Source organism: Barbatula barbatula (genome assembly GCF_947034865.1).
Source record: "Barbatula barbatula genome assembly, chromosome: 1".
In the NCBI taxonomy this organism is placed as follows: Eukaryota; Metazoa; Chordata; class Actinopteri; order Cypriniformes; family Nemacheilidae; genus Barbatula; species Barbatula barbatula.
The window spans coordinates 15,330,617-15,347,658 of record NC_136766.1 but is presented as its reverse complement, the minus strand read 5'-3'; the positions used below and the strand labels follow the sequence as shown (position 1 = coordinate 15,347,658).

General features: G+C 37.6%; 1 protein-coding gene across 1 annotated transcript; it reads left to right on the top strand.

Moving 5' to 3' along the window:
* Positions 1-9,187: 9,187 nt before the first annotated feature.
* On the top strand, positions 9,188-15,000 carry ptpn5 (protein tyrosine phosphatase non-receptor type 5; the record flags this gene model as incomplete). Its single annotated transcript, XM_079468271.1, has 12 exons — positions 9,188-9,355; positions 9,479-9,589; positions 9,740-9,817; positions 9,974-10,212; positions 12,068-12,254; positions 12,341-12,425; positions 12,515-12,591; positions 12,958-13,095; positions 13,354-13,464; positions 14,314-14,474; positions 14,635-14,748; positions 14,907-15,000. 12 exons carry the CDS (start codon positions 9,188-9,190, stop codon positions 14,998-15,000), a joined length of 1,563 nt encoding a protein of 520 aa, XP_079324397.1.
* Positions 15,001-17,042: the final 2,042 nt, after the last annotated feature.

Sequence of the window (17,042 nt, the reverse complement as noted above, 5' to 3'; positions counted from 1 at the left end):
GCCATTTTTATATCATCTAGTTCTTTAAACTTTGTAATTCAACCTTACAATACCCAAAATGTTTCGACTCTATTGTATTAGGCCTATAGCACATTTTTAAGATCTACAAAAACCACTTGTTTACATATTATTCACAAAAATCTGCTCATGTAATCTAGACAAAATAGTTCATAATTAGTTAATATCAATTATTTTGGATGAAAAGTGTTTTTATTTTCTCCACAATTGTCATTATTTGTTCCCACAGAGCACCATACTGGATTATTTGGTATATGTCCACATAACAGTCAATGTAATTTTATTTAGATAAATAAGCACAATAAAAACAACACATGATGACCAATGTGCTTATGCTAAAACACTTATACTAGTCACAGGTTACAGTATAACAATATTTACATTTTACATTTACATTTATTCATTTGGCAGACGTTTTTATATATTTTTTAACCGCCACCTTCTGATCACAAGCCCAACACTCTAACCATTAGGCCACAGCTGACCCTGTAGGTCAGCCACTGTAAGTCTTTCAAACGATCAGACCTGTTGCTGTCTGTTTCACTTTGTGTCTTTCTCTGTTGTCTGTGCAACAGTTTGTCTTTTTGTGGGAGGTTTCAGAAGTGTTCAGCGAAGTATGTGGTCTCCTGGGTAAGTAAGACAAAGTACAAGGCAAATGAGATGACTTAACAGGAAGTGGTCAAACACAGATCTCTGGTGAATGTAACACTGAAACTCTTATCTGTCTGCTCACTGTAGCCTTTAACAATCTTCTGATCATAGTGAGCATTATGTTGACTGAAATATCTTCTATTATCTATGCTTAAAGCTACATTAAAGTGCATACAAAATATGTACGACCATTAAATGTTTATGCAAAATATGTACAAACAGTTGCTCATTTATAATAATAATTGTAAAAATAGAAATAACTAATACAGAAGACAAAGGGGCACATTTCTGTAAAGTTCAAACATGTACGAACATTAGTGTCATCAAAAATCACATTAACCCTTTCACGTTATCTGCTTCCACGCCTAAAATGTGCCATTACCACTTAATACCAGTAGATGGAAGCAGATACCTAGGTTTGGAAAACTATAAAAATAGTTTCGTCTTTATCGGTTCCAAGTGTATGCGGAATAATTTGCGTGCAAAGAAAGAAAGAACCTATAGTACTCCTTTAAAAAGTGAAAACATCCATCATTTTATTTGCTAAAGGAAATGACGCAGTTGTTAGCGTTAAGGGGACTATAGAAAGAAGAGGGCACTAAAGCGCACAGAGATCTCCAGCATCCCTCCACCCCATTCTACCCCGAGATCCGTTGCCTAGGTTACTCCTCCAGCTTCCACCTGAAGCGAAGCATCACATCATCCTCCTCGCGAACTACAACAACTCACACGTCATCGCCTTTTCAAAATCACACAAAAGGGATCTCACGAAACAAAAAAGAAATATACGTAACGGTGAAAAGAGAGCGCATATATTAAGACCCGGGCGCGCGCGCGCACCGACCCTCAGTGTGATTGTCAGTGAAGAGAGGCGGGCTCATATGGAGGGCCGCCGTTCAGCTCTGCAGCGACTGCAGCGTCTCCCGCTGCCTGCTTCCTCCGCGCGCGTCTCCGTGAGCGCTGTGATGTGAATATTAATGATGCTGCGCGAATCTCCGCGCTCATTTTCACCGCTTTCACCTATCTGAGAGGTAAGAACGCATCTGTATATATCCTATACCGTGCCGTTTGCATTTTAAGCCGGCGTTGCTGGCATCATAGCGTTTGCTCTGTGGATGCGCGCATCGTGTTTTTGAAGATGCTGAGATGCTGTTTCGACGCAGCGTTATTCTCAATGAATAGGCGATGCGAGTCAATGAGCGAGGCGTTTCTGTACGATGCTGTATGCTTATTTACACTGAGGTTTTTCTTTTAAAAACTACTTCACAATATTCATGGTGTTTACCGATTAATTTATAGGGAAACGTTTGGAGGTCTTTGGATGTTGTACACAATGACTGACAGGCACCTGTTCTAATGTGTTTGTTTAGACCTGGAGGCGGAACCACATATTTAAATATACCTGCGTGACACATTGATAATTCTTCACATTTTTGTTAAAGGAAATGTGTTCACTCACAGTTATCGGTAGGTTTATATTCGTAGACTATTTTATAGAGCTCAGTAGTTGTATTTTTGCGGAATGGATGGTGTTTGCATTGGTCAAAATGGCTCAGCATTCAACAAGTGTAGGCTATGTCGTCCCTTCTGCTATGTAGATGATATTTTACAGATAGACTGTAATCCAGTGTGCGTGCGCGTGTGTGCTCGCGCTTATGCCTTCTGTGTCTTTAGAGGGGGTCTTTGCAGAGGGATCAGGATAATGTTCTTTGTCTTTTAATTTAGAATTTAGATCAATATAAAGGAGGTTAGTACAATAATTATTTTTAGAAAAGCTATGTGAGTAACCAGTGAGACCTATAATATACAATGACATTAGACTTTTTCTCTCCCATCTTTGGCTCAGTGTTTGTCTCTCTTTCTCTGAGATGTATAGAACTGGCTAATCACATCAGCAGTGGTGGATGGAGAATATGAGAGGTAGAAACCATGACAGCACCCATTCATGGAAATCTAAAGATACAGTGCTATATTGGGCCCAGTCTGCACAACAAAAACACACAGATTTAACTCATCCAACATAAAGTGTTATCAGCTAATACACACAAGCACAAAGAAACCCAGGGCCTATAGTGTAGGACTGTTATTATGTAAGCAGGTAATCTCTCTTTCTCGCTCTCTCTGTCTCATATTGTTCACTGTAAAATAATACAGTTTTTGACCGTAATAAAAATAAACTTTTTCCTGTAAAATTACACTTTCCCCTGTTTTTCTTCTAAATTTCGGGTCCTTTTATGGAATTTTACGTTTTTTTGCATACATAAAAAATACAGTAAATTAATAGGTTTTCTTTGTACATTTTACGTGGAACATCTGTAAAAAAAGATCAACTCTTTAAATTACAGTTTTTTACATTTACATTAAAATTATTATCAAGAAAGAAAGTTATGTATTACCATTCTTGAGCAGTCAGGACAAATTAATAAAAATAACATAAATAAATCAGGCTTACCTTTGAACTACTGCCATGCTAATAAAATATTAGACATTAGTACATTTATTGACCTCTGTCAATATAAGAATGCTGACGTATTACCTTTGTTTTAATCCCATAGTTCAGCATGGTGTGTAGTCTATCACTGTACAGTGCAAGGCCGTGGCATATTGCTATGTTCAGTTTATGATGTTAACTTGTGTGGAGTTAAGATATTGGTTAAGACTTTGATAAACAGGTTATCATCAAAAATCTATATAAATGTTGCAGGAGTCAGATGAGAACAGCTGTTTCTCCCTTTATTCCTGTAGTTTGTTGGTTTTTTGTGTCTAGTGTGTCTGTGTGTACAATATAATGTGTGTGTGTGTGGGGGGAAGGGGGTTGTAAGATTGTGTATGTCTGTGTGTGGGGGTGTTGATTGTGGTTCTATATAAACCGTTCGCCGCTGAGTGTATTTGTTTCCATGGTTACCCATGCCAATGTAGATCACGTCATCACCAGACCAGACCTCTGCAGCTATTGTTTACTGATGATGGTAGAGAGAAGACTGAGTGTGTGTTTAGATTTTAGATATCCCCCTCAGAAACCGTACAGACTGCTCAGGTTCCTCATTGTCTGATAGTCTTTTGTCATGTCATCAATTTTCTGTATAATTCTTGGATGTCTAGCTTGGGTTTGTCATATCTCCTGCTATATTTTGACCACCTGTCATTTACTGTATCTGCGATAGCCACACATGGAGGGCTATTTATTCGAGACTGCTTAGTGACTCCTATTGTTGGTTGACTTGGCACGAGGCATTTGCTTGTATTGCCATCTGTACAACTTCGTACAGAGTGCATTAGAACAATTCTGATATAGTGGTATTGCAATTAGACGTTACAGTTCAAATAGTTTTCATTTTTTACATTTTATTCGTTTCTGGACCCCCTAACATAACTGCTTCTGGTTTGTTGAAATTCTTGAGAGAGCTATTTGTGAAGATCATGTGAACCTAATTATTTTGAAAATAACTTTTTAAAACTTTTTTTAACATGTTTAAATAGAAAGTTAAATATTGTTTTATTTTACATACTCTCTTTATAAATAAAATAAATAAATCTTATTCAGAATTTAAATATTCTTACAGTTTTTTTTCAATTGCTAACACACTAAAATTAAAACTTCCTCACGATTAGAATAACCTACATTTACATTTACACTTACATTTAGTCATGTGGCAGACGCTTTTATCCAAAGCGACTTACAGATGAGGAAACATTGGAAGCAATTATAACAACATAGGCAACAAAATACATAAGTGCATCAAAACTAGTCCATTAAAGCCTAGCACAGTATACAAAGCTAAGAATAGTGAGGTTAGTATTTTTTTTAAAGAGGAGGAAAGGGAAAAGAATTAGGATAAATCAATCAGCGACGTGTTGACGGAAGAGATGCGTTTTTAGGCGTTTTTTAAAGATGGCAACCGAGTCTGCTGATCTTGCAGCAGGTAGATCATTCCACCAATGTGGAACAGATCCAGAGAAGGTACGGGAGAGTGACTTTTTTTCTGTAGGCACATTGTCAGCTTTACTCTTTTTGCAAAACATTATGCACAATGATTTACAAAACACTGGGTGAGGGTGAGGGAGAGGGAGAGGGAGAGGGAGAGGGAGAGGGAGAGGGAGAGGGAGAGGGAGAGGGAGAGGGAGAGGGAGACCTGGATGAGAGGAAGACCTGGAGGAGGGGAAGGACATGCACAAAGAAGACAACCAAATCTGTGTAACGAAATTCGTGCTACAATTGTGGACCATGTAATAAACCACAGACTAACACTAAGGGAGGTTGGACTGAGAGTACAGCCCAACCTAAGCAGGTACACAGTGGCATCAATAGTTCGGCCATTTCGTCAATTGCACAGGTGAGAAACTTATCTTCTGTCAACAGAAAATCCATAGCTTACTGAATGTACTATATCAACAGTTTTGGAATCTATTTATGTAACAATTTACTACATCAGTAAAGTATCAGTAAACTACATGCATTTTGTTTGGCATAGGATTGAACGTCAAGAACACCAAGGAGGGAGGGGACCCATATTCACACAGGAGCAAGAGAGAGATCAAAAACCTTGTTTTGGCCAATGATGCAATCAGACTTAGAGAAATTCAAGCCCATATTGTCAATGATCAAATAATTTTCAATTATGTCCAACAGGTCTCTCTGTCAACAATAGCCCGTATCCCTTAAAAACATCAAGTTCTGAGGAAACAACTGTATAAAGTGCCATTTGAAAGAAATTCAGACAGGCCGAAAGTCCTGCGGCATCAATATGTGGTGGTATGTTTTGTTCACTGACTGTAGTATTGTGTACTGCACACATAACCTTTTGACTGTACATGTTATTTTACTGTATAGCAGACCTACAGTATATTGATCTACACAATGTGATATTTATCACACATAATGGGGTCCTCCACAGCCATGCCAACTTGGGTCCTTACAACACTGACCTCATTCATACATTTTTAGACAGATTACACAATATTATCACAGCAGCAAACCAAAGGGACCAGATGCAATACATTGTCATCAGGGACAATGTAGCTTTCCATCGTTCTGCTCTGGTCCAAAACTGGTTTTATCAACACCCACAATTTACAGTTCAATAGCTTCCACCATACTCCCCCTTCCTAAACCCCATCGAGGAGTTCTTCTCAGCATGGCGGTGGAAGGTTTATGATCTCCAGCCCTATGTCCAGATGGTCCTCATTCAAGCAATGGAGGAAGCATGTGATCAAATTGAAACCACATCCATACAAGGGTGGATTCGTCACTCCAAAAGATTCTGCCCATGTTGCCTTGCAAATGAAAAAATAGCCTGTGATTTTGATGAGGCCCTGTGGCCAGATACAGCTAGGTGGAGAGATGTTTTTTTTAATTCAGTACTGAACTGGATATGTAATTTATATTACAGTATTACTGTAAGCTTACAGTACAGTGGTACGTTCCGTAATTAAAACTGGAACTGTATGAAAACTGGAAAATGTTTTGTTATGAATGTTTTGTTGAATTTCAGTATTGACTGACTTGAGTACATGAAAATAAATAAATATTTTCATTAGTCTGCACAATTGGTGTCATGTGGTGTTTGTGAATTTATTTTTACACTTTCTCTGTGTAAATGCTAAAAGTGTTTTAGGTCGAGCACAGGAGTGTTTAACTGATTCAAACAGAATCAGACCATATGATGGTTGTGTTTATGTCATGACATAAGGTTTTTAAAAGAAATTGTATAGTTTTGACCAAAGTGTTCCATAATTTTACCAAATTTAGCAAATAAATTTAGCAAATTATCTGAGGTGTTTCTTTGGTGTAGTGTTTTGCTAATTGTGTGAAGGGGTTTGAAAAACTGGGTCTTGTTTTCAAAATTGTGCTTTAGCAATTGAAAAAACTGTAAGTAATGACCTCTAAACTGTATATTTTGTTGTCTTTTCTGGACTTTGTCACGCATCGCTTAGCTAAATACCCTTGCCAATGCTGTTATGCCAAATAACAGAACTATTGAAACACAGCTCACTCAGCCAATCAAATTATAGGTGCAGAACTGTTAAAATGATAAAATATATCAAAATTATCTTTACAGTTTTTCTCCATTGCTTAAACACGTTTCTTGAAATGATGGCTCCTTTTCTTTAAACACAAATCCATAACTGCTTACCCAATTCCCTCAACATCCTATCTTCAGGTCAAAATCAAGCAAACTTTTCCCCCAAACAGGACAGACAAGCCCTCAGAATCACTCACACTACAGTACAACATAGTCTTAGACACTGGTGATGTGTATTCAAAGCACTGCTCCTAAAAACTCTTATTGGGATTCAAGAATATAGTAATTTGATCGATAGAAAATGCAACAATGACAATGAAATAAAAAAATACACTACCGTTAGTAAGTAATCTTAGATGAAAGTAGTCAAAAAAACCCAAAACAATATAAACTGGGTATGCAACACAATACAGAATACAATTGCATAATACATACCGTACTGTAAACATGGCATCCTATTCACCGTTGGCCCAATTTCGTTATTGGATACTATTTCTTGGTCTTCTGACAAGAGATTTTTTGTTAGTAGTCGATGATCTCATATAAAGTGTGTACTGTAATTATACTGTATGTTTACAGTAAATAGTATAAAGCCCTCTAGATGATTCTAGGATGCACAATTACCCATGCTCCTATTCATATTATCCTGAGGTTCTGATTGGTTTGTCATCAGTTTTACAAATTTATGTTTACTATTTGAATTAACTTCTTGACACTTCAGGGATAGGTTTCCGAAACCTTCTTAATGCTGCCTCATTCTTAAGTTAAACCTTAAGAGCCGTAGCGGCATATTCTTAAGAACGAAGTAGTGATACGAAGGTTTCGGGAAGCCCAGCCCAGTTCATTATATTATGTGTTTGTGTCTTCTGAATGAGAACATGGTTAAACCTTTGCAAAATGAGGGCGTTTTTGTGTGGGGTTTGTAGTTGAAGTTGGTGTATTCTTCTGAGAATGTGTTTATAGTTAATTAATTGTGAATTGTTTCATGAATTGTGTGCTAGCAAAAACTCTAATGACTTTAATAATGCATTATCTAATTGTCAAGACTAGGAAACCGATTTCATTCAAAAACAATACTCAAAAACAAATGTATAGTATCATGCAAATTAAGTAGCTTTGGATAAAAGCGTCTGGTTAATGCATAAATGTAAATGTAAAAAGAGAAGATATAGGCTGGTCTCTTTCATGAGATCTTTTAAGCAACAAAGAAAATGATAGATTTCATTCAGATAACAGTGCCTACAGACAAAGGTTGTTTTTCTCTGTCTCTCCCCGTTGGATGTTTTTTTAACTGGGGATTGAATGCTGATTGTGCAAGTGGCATGAGATGATTATGCTTAGGTTTGATGAAAGACAATCTGAAGGGTGTGTACTTGTTTTTTTTTTTTTGTTCTGGTGTAATCCTCAACACAGCAATATCTTCTCTCTACAGCTCATTCTGATAATTCAAGAGCATCCAGCTGCAGCATGAATAGCGTAGAAGAATAAATAAATTAATACAATTAATCAGAGGGCAACGTAGCAAGACGGGGGAGGTAAAGATGGTTGAAGGTGAAAAGGAGGGAGAGAAAACATTGGCAGATGAGGGTCAGAGAAATAAAGAGAGAGGGGTGAACATTAAAGAAAATATGAAAGAAAAAGGTATAGGCTTGAGAGACAAAAGAGAGGAAGAGTGAAATGCAGAGAAGTGATGGAGAGGGGGTCAGACAGGATAAACAAGTGAAAGATATATATATATACATACAGTCATTTTGGCCCATTCACTTGCAACAGTACATTGGCTATTTACTTATAGTATATATTCATCTGATTTTAATGGCATAAAAATCACTTACCTTCACTCTGGGTTTCTTTATGCCTCTGACTAGAAGAAAACCTCTCTCTCTGAGCGACCCTGAAGCAAAACATCACAGAATCTCACTTTCTTAATTGGGAGGAAAAGGCCAAACATTAAATAAAAATAAATCAGGATGCAAATCTCACATAATGAAGGATTATTTTATTTTCAGAATGGGTTCAGATCTTGCCTTAACATGCCCACATTCTATTTTGTTCACCTTACTTAATCATTTCTCCTCCTAATTCAAAATTAGATGATGATCATAAAATATAATGTAATGTACTAAATACAGTATCTTTGCTATTCCAACCTTTTTTCAACACTGATAATCATAATCCTTGTGAACACTGTTACAGAGATTTTCACACTGTATATGGCATAACACCCGTGTTACCGTTATGTCCTCAGCCCCGTCTCATTTGCATAGTCCACCTCTAAATGTGTCATTCCTCCCACAGCAATGTCATGAATTATGAAAGTCTGTTTAGCGGTCGCTATACTGTAATTACTGTAGATTACATTCAGCTCCTGTTTGGATGAGAGTAGCTTTTAATTCTGTTTGACATGTTGTATCATGTGCCTAAATGACACTACAGTATTGTTTTCTCTCTGCGTATGTTTTAGCTGTTTACAGACAGGACTTTTCAAGAGCAGCATGGCAGAAGCCCCTGTCGAAGAGGACACACCAAAAGAGCAGGAGAGTGTCACCCCACACACCAGTGATCCCCTGCCAGGGCCTGGAGCTGCTCTGTGGAGTAGAATATTCAAAGCTAGTGTTACGGCTGGTGCTTTCCTCCTGCTGTACTCACTGTCTCAACTCACAGTGAGTTGATGCACACTTCACTCCACACAGACTATACATTTATTCCTCTAATGAAAGAAAAGCCTTTTTCAGGGAATTGTGCGTGTAATATGTACAGTAAGAGTGTTTTATTGCTGTGTTCAGGGTTTGTGGGTTCATTACATGCTGAATGGATACAGGGCTTTTCCAGCCGCACACAGAGTTTTGGACCTTCTACAGTACCTTCTTTCCACCAGTGATGCCTCTAGCCAACAGGTGACAGACATCAATGCTTTATCGCTTTATTGCATCGCCCGCAATGTGAAAGGGTTTTAGAGCTTCAATAACAACTCACTAACAAAAGGACATTGAAGTAATGGGGCTTTCGAAGCGATAACTAACGCACTTGGATGGACTTGTTTACAGATGGAGATTTGGAGGGTAGAGAGTTTTTTGCCCCTCATAGCCACACTCTTCTTAGGTGTAGTCATCCTTGGTACTGGAGTAAGTATTCTGTATATGCTTTATGAAGCATATATAAATATCACATTATCTTTATACACAACATATAAGCAAACATGGACAATGGATATGTATGTTTTATAATTTATTCCTCTGTGTAAAAGTTTAACTTTCATTTTTCTCTATTTATCACAAAAGACACTGTTCTGCATTAAAACCCTGGTGCCTGGAAACCCAACTTGCTTTCCTGATGATCGCCGTCAGTCCATGAGCAGACAACCCTCCTTTACATATTCTGAATGGACGGATACCAAACAGGAGGATTTTTATGAACTGGATGCTGTACCTGAGACACCCGTGTTCGATTGTTTTATGGACATAAAGACTGATACTGATCCTGTCACTCTCACTGTTAAGTCTGTGGGCTTGCAGGAAAGGTGATACAACGCACTCTTCTTTGCATCTCTTTAATCTGAACATGTCACACATAATGTATTTGTTATTTGTTGTTGTTGTTTTGTATAGCTTTATTGACGGTTTCAAAGCAACAACATAAACAAACGTTACAGCATATGCGCAGGTTCATGGACTGCCCTAACTTCCGGTACACATTCACAAATAATAGAGTGCCGGTAGATTATTTGATAACAAGCAAAATACACAGAGGTAAACTTGCCTCTCCAATATTTTGAATTTAGGCTTTGATTCCAAGCTACCGCTAGATGTCAATGTCCTATACAGTTTCTTTAAAGTGGCCATAACTCAGACAGTTTCTGCATATCTCATGTTAATTTTGAGTACTTACAGAATAGTATTGCACACTTCAAATATCCCACTTGCGGTTTATGTCCGGCATCTTTTAGTGCTGGGAGCGCTCCATCTATAAGTTTCAAACAATCTTAAACAAATTCACAATCCAGCGTTATATCCACCGTTTATATAACATCCACCATTAAAATGTTGTGAAAAAACCAACACGCCTCAACTTCTCTCACTATCGCAAGAGTAATAAACTGCAATAGCAGATAATAAAAGAATAGCAGATTCTCAGCTGCAGCTTCTTTCGTCCAAAAGTTAGTGTGTTGCACTTCTCTGACACAAAACTAAGTTGTTGTGTATCCTAGTGCTCTTTTAAGTGGGTATACAGACATTCTTGATCTTTAAACACCATATACCTGCATATCACGTAGATTACACCACTGCCCTCAAGGTTCGTATAGGTGTTGGGAAGTTTTGGGAAGCATGAAGTTCCGTTACGTAACAACTTTCTATTGGGAAAAGCACGCCCACACGTCAACCAGCTAGAGCGAGAAAAAGAGGACGCACATTAATGTGCCCCTTCGATCATTGTGCGGAAGTTCAGCTGTCGATGTTTGTTCACTGAATTTCGGTGATGAATGTTATCTCAATTGTGGAAATGACGCTGGATTTGGAGATCGTTTGAAACTGATAGACGGAGTGGTACCAGCGCTTAAAGATCCCGGACATGAAACCACACGCGGTAATTGAGTCAAATATCTGTGTTTTGTTCGCAATCTGCGCATACATTATGTGTAAACAACACAAACTTATAGAGAATCAACAGTAATGGATGGATAATGCAATGATTTATTGTGTGCTTGTGCTGTAGTTCCACCCCCCCTGCCGGGCTCCAGGGGCTCGCTTGTTTTAGAAAATAATGATACAATATCTGACAATATCAATATCAATTATCTGTCTTTTATAAATTTGATCAAACAAAATACTCTTCAGAAATACAGTACTACTCTATAGGTACTCTATGGGTACTCAAAATTAATATGAGATTGGCAGAAACTGTGTGTGTTACCTCCGCTTTAAATATGACAAAACTGCAGGACCCATTCAACAAATGGTTTATTTCATAAAATTAACACACACAAAATTCAACAAATCATTTATTTAATACAATTAATATATAATAAAATAATAATATTACTAAGTATTGACATGATATAAATACTTAGACACTAGCCAGACCGATAAACAAATACAGACCGGAGGTTCACTGCAGTCCAGGCGCACGTCTAAATAGGTATATACTATTGTAAGTTGTTTCAATCTTGTGTCAGTGGTGTGCCAAATATTTTACACTTTTTTTATTTTTGGGTAACCTATCCTATTAAGGTTGTTCTTGTAAACCCCATTTCTGTCAGGTAGTAAACCTTAAAACCAATATCACATCTGAAATCACTCACAGATGTGATCTAAGTGTTTAACTATCATTTCCTATCAGTGGCCCTAAGATCACCAAAACTCTTCTGTGATTTTCAGGAGAGGTTCAAACGTGTCGCTGACTCTGGACATGTGTACCCCTGGCACTACAGAGCCGTATGGAGCCATGTTGTCCCCCAGAGATCAGAGCGCAAAGGAATACCTGCAGAATGCATCCAACCTGCTTACACCTGAACAGCTGCATAGACGTGCTCTGGACGATGCTGTACTGCAGGCCGAGTTTTATGTGAGTATCACACAGACACATGTCAATACACACAATAACCCTCAATCATAACATCATCACTAGACTTCTGATTCTGCTGCAAGCAGGAAACACCCATGAACTTTGTGGACCCCAAGGAATATAACATACCTGGAGTGGTTAGAAAGAATCGCTACAAAACCATACTACCAAGTGGGTATATTCTGTACACTGCGTACCATATTGTTTCCTTTATGTGAAATAGTCTGTCTGAATTTGTCATTTGTTTTCTCTTTGTGCAGACACACATAGCAGAGTTTGCTTAAAAACAAAAGAGGAGGATTTTCTAAGCACCTACATTAACGCTAATTATTTGAAGGTGAGCATTAGCTGCAAATGGAAAAGATTTGTAATTGAATGATAGACACAGTTTAGCAGTCAGACAGCTATCATTTGTGAGGGCCTTTGAGAAGTCAGGTTTATGAGCTAACAGGTAAAACTGTTTCAGCCTTTCTGTAGCATTTTGGAAAGATATGTTAAAATAGTTAAAATACTTTCTTATTTTTTTATAAATCAAGCTTATTTATAACATATCTTTATGAGAGATTACAAATTACCTGATGCTTTTGTAACCAATTGTGAGATTGGGCAAACGATCACATCACATAGAAAAGCTTTTTTGACTTCACAGCTGTTTGAAGCTGGTAAAATGTTGCTTCATTGTTTTTATCTATGCTGTTGTCAGGGCTATGGAGGGAAAGAGAAGGAGTACATCGCTACACAAGGTCCCACTGTAAACACAGTGGGGGATTTCTGGAAGATGGTTTGGCAAGAGCACTGTCCCATTATCGTCATGATCACCAACATTGAAGAGAAAAATGAGGTTTGGTTATCTGTAAAATACCAGATTCTCTCTGCCATATTATGTTGAATTTACTATACAAGCGGTATACAGAATGTACCTGGTAGCATACAGTATGTGTATTTCCTGTGCACTATTATTATTTAGAACTAACACAATCTTACAAGCACCATTATTATTATTTTGCACCATTATTATAAATTAGTAAGTTGTCAAAAAATGATACAGATACAACTTTATTGATGAATGTAGTAAACCATATTTATGTGTGTTCCACAGAAATGCACAGAATACTGGCCAGAGGACAGTGTAGTCTGTGAGGGTATCGAGATCACTGTCAAACAGGTCATCCAAGCAGATGACTACAGTTTAAGGATTTTCACTGTGGAGGTCTGTTTGTTTGTGTGTGTGCATATGGAAAAACTCATTTGTACTACATAATGTGAAAAATAACTGCTTTGCATTTTTGTGTTGGGGTATTTACTAATTGGAGAATCTCATACATATCTATGAAATAAAAAAAAAATTATATTTTCAGATTTTAGAACCTTTGAAAAACTAAATTAGAGAAGAATTAGATCTTATTCCGCATCCTCGTATCAACTAGAGACCAGTAGGGAAATACAATAAAACTTATTGTTGTCTTTAGATACATATACAATTTTATGTTCAAAGCAGTCAATTCCTTGGGAGATAGTTTCTACTATGTCAATGTTATTATTCTGTATGAGCGAGAGAGAAAGATGAGCGGTAGAGAAGGGGAGAATGACAGGTTGAGTGGAATGTTTTTCTCTCTCTGAGTGTGTTTTCTACTGTCTCCTCTGGAGGCATTGCTGTCATGGCAACAAATATGCAGTATTTTAAATATGCAATGCAGTGTTTCACATAATTGATGGAAATATTGTTAATCACTATCTGCACAAGATAAGTTAAAGCGAAATCAATTTCTGTTAGTATTGGTAAAATAAACCTGTTATGTATGTAAATGTGTACACTCAATAAACAAAATTGAAGATGCTTACAAATAAAGGTGCTTAAAAGGTTCTTCACAGCGATGCCATAGAAGAACCATTTTTGGTTCCGCAAAGACCCATTAAGTCAAAGGTTCTTTAAACAACCATTTAGACAAAAAAAGGTTCTGCTATGGCATCTTGAAGCACCTTCATTTTTAAGAGTGTACATCTGTGTTGATGATCCTCAAATGGCCATTAACATACAGATGAATGTTTGTATGTGTAGAGTGAGGATGAGGAGCGCTCTCTCAGACAGTACTGGTACACGTCCTGGCCAGATCAGAAAACTCCAGATAAAGCCCCGCCTCTGCTGGAATTGGTTCAGGAAGTGGAGGAAGCAAGAAAACAGTCTCCGCCCACCAGTGGCCCTGTCATTGTCCACTGCAGGTACCAACAAAAATAACATGATATACAGTATTTATCTACATATAAATCTATACAGGGATTCCCAATTACTTTATGAGTCAACGCAATTATTTGCTACATATTTTTCAGCCAATTTCTATTGGAATTTTTCATGTCTAATATCATGTTTTTTAACACTTAGTGCAGGGATTGGACGCACCGGCTGTTTCATTGCTACCTCCATCTTGTGCAAGCAGCTAAGAAATGAAGGGGTGGTTGATATCCTCAAGACCACCAGCCAGCTACGATTGGACAGGTACAAAGTATTGAGAAGGCAAAATATTAGTTAGCTATTAGGCCTCAGCTATTAGGCCTAATGCATTATGCATTATATGAAACAATGTTTATATCATGTGACTGTGCCCTTTTACGAATGAAGTGCATTCAAATTGACATCATGTTGTAATTTTTCAGAGGTGGGATGATTCAGACTGCGGAGCAGTATCAGTTTGTTCATCACGTACTCAGCCTGTATGAAAGACAGCTTCAGAAGACCTCAGAAGAGTAGAGCCTCCATGAGTGCACAACCTTCACACCCCTCCTTATCTGAAGATATGAGGCAGGGACTGACGTCCAGTAGATCTCAAGTTTTTATATACAACAATAGTGTAGGCTGAACAGGCCCGATATTGATACTACATTACCCACAATTCCTTTCCCCCATTTGCTTAATCCCATACCTGATCCAGACACCAGTCAGTTATTCAATATACCTGATTTATTTATTTCTATTTTGTTTATTTATAGTAACCCCATGACATACAGAAGTACTGCCCTAACAACAGGTCAGTAGATCATTAGTGCGTAAACACAACAATGTTTGTTTGTGTGTAACCTTCATAGGCAGCGACATTGTATGAACACAATAACAAGCAGACACAAAGGCCTCCATCTGTTTGAGATAACGTAACATTAGGTTTAGTGACCTCTTCGATTTCTGAGCCTAAATGACAGCAATTTTTCTTTTACTGCATTTTTACAGGATTTATAACGTAATGTAACTTTAAGATTTGTTGTGAAGTGTGTGTGTGTGGGTGTGTGTACAAATGGTCATATGTTGAACAATTCGCAATCTGTCAGTGTGTATGGGTGTGTGTCTACTGGAGCCACAGAGAGAGCAGAAGGGAGAGAAAATGTTTACTATATGTGCTATGATGATTATCAGACTTAAACTCCGGATGTGCGTTTGGTCTCTAGGGAGAGGTTAGCCTACCACATGTAATACAAAATGGCCTTAATATGTGTCTTTCTGTCCCATCTAGGGTTGTTTTTAGATGTTGTTGAGCAATTCTAAAGGCAGTGTGGTGTTGCAGCCTGTCAAAGTCTCATTAGATACAATTAGAAGTGAGACTGATACCTTTTGCCTTCTTGGTTTGCGTGTTGTTGGATGCTACAACCTGAAAAGTTTTAGTTGGACTCTAAAAAGCATTGATGCTGCACCTCAAGGTTTTATGTATCGAAATGCCGAAACACTGTTTCCAACTAATTTGTAAATCATAGCGTGTATCAAGCTGAAATAACAACAGTGGGACGTATAAACTGTAGTTGTGCTGTTTTTGCCCTGGACGTCCAGGTTACTGTGACTCATTATTACCTTTATTTTATTAGCTTGTTTCTCTCTGGATACATTAACATTGTTTATGTGTGGGTCTGCGTATCTGATTAGTTGAAATGTATAATCAGTATTTGCCCAAGTTGGCAGCTCGTACAGCTTTGCTGAGACTTGCAGTTTGCATGAGCAAGTACATTTTGAACTATTTAATTATGAGCAAGATTTAATAAGCAGATGTCTGTGTGATCATGTGATCATGAGCTTGTGATATGGCGGAGTCTCTGCTGATGGAATGACCATCTTCAATCAATGACCTCATATGATCCAGATGGAAGCACAACACTGGAATTCTAATGCAAGTAAACCGTCGACTTTCTCAAACAGTACAGCTGTTACTCTGATGTTCTCCGGTTGTCATGTGTTCCTAACAAAATGTTTCATCCAGGCAGCACTGACCTGAAAGTAGGGTCTTCTTTAGAAAACACCATCTTGTTACACCAGAGATTCTACTCATGTTGCTAGTTCAAGGCCTCAAGATAGTGACTAAAATAGACTTTCATTCACATGCTTTAATTGCTGCTGTTATAATAAAAGTATTTTTATTAGGCTATAGCAGAACTGCTTTTGTGTTTAGTTGGTACTGATTGATTGAATTTTTTTGTTTAATTAACTGACATATTACTCTTATTTATAGAGAGTTTAGTTTAGTATAGTCTCTGTTTCCGTGCTGTTATTACACTGCCAAAGACTGTAGTGATTGGTCCATACTGCAAAACACACACACACACAGAGAAGTAATCCTAATTCTACATTTCAAACCGTAGCGAGACCAACATGTGGCATTGTATACATGTAGGAAACCAGCATTTATTTTTTATCCTGTTTTAAAGCGAAAAATCTGGATTCCCACAGTAAAACCTGTTTCTTCTTTTACTCATATTTTTATTGATCAATACTATTTTGATTAATTGTAAACAATGTAATAAGAAGGAATATGT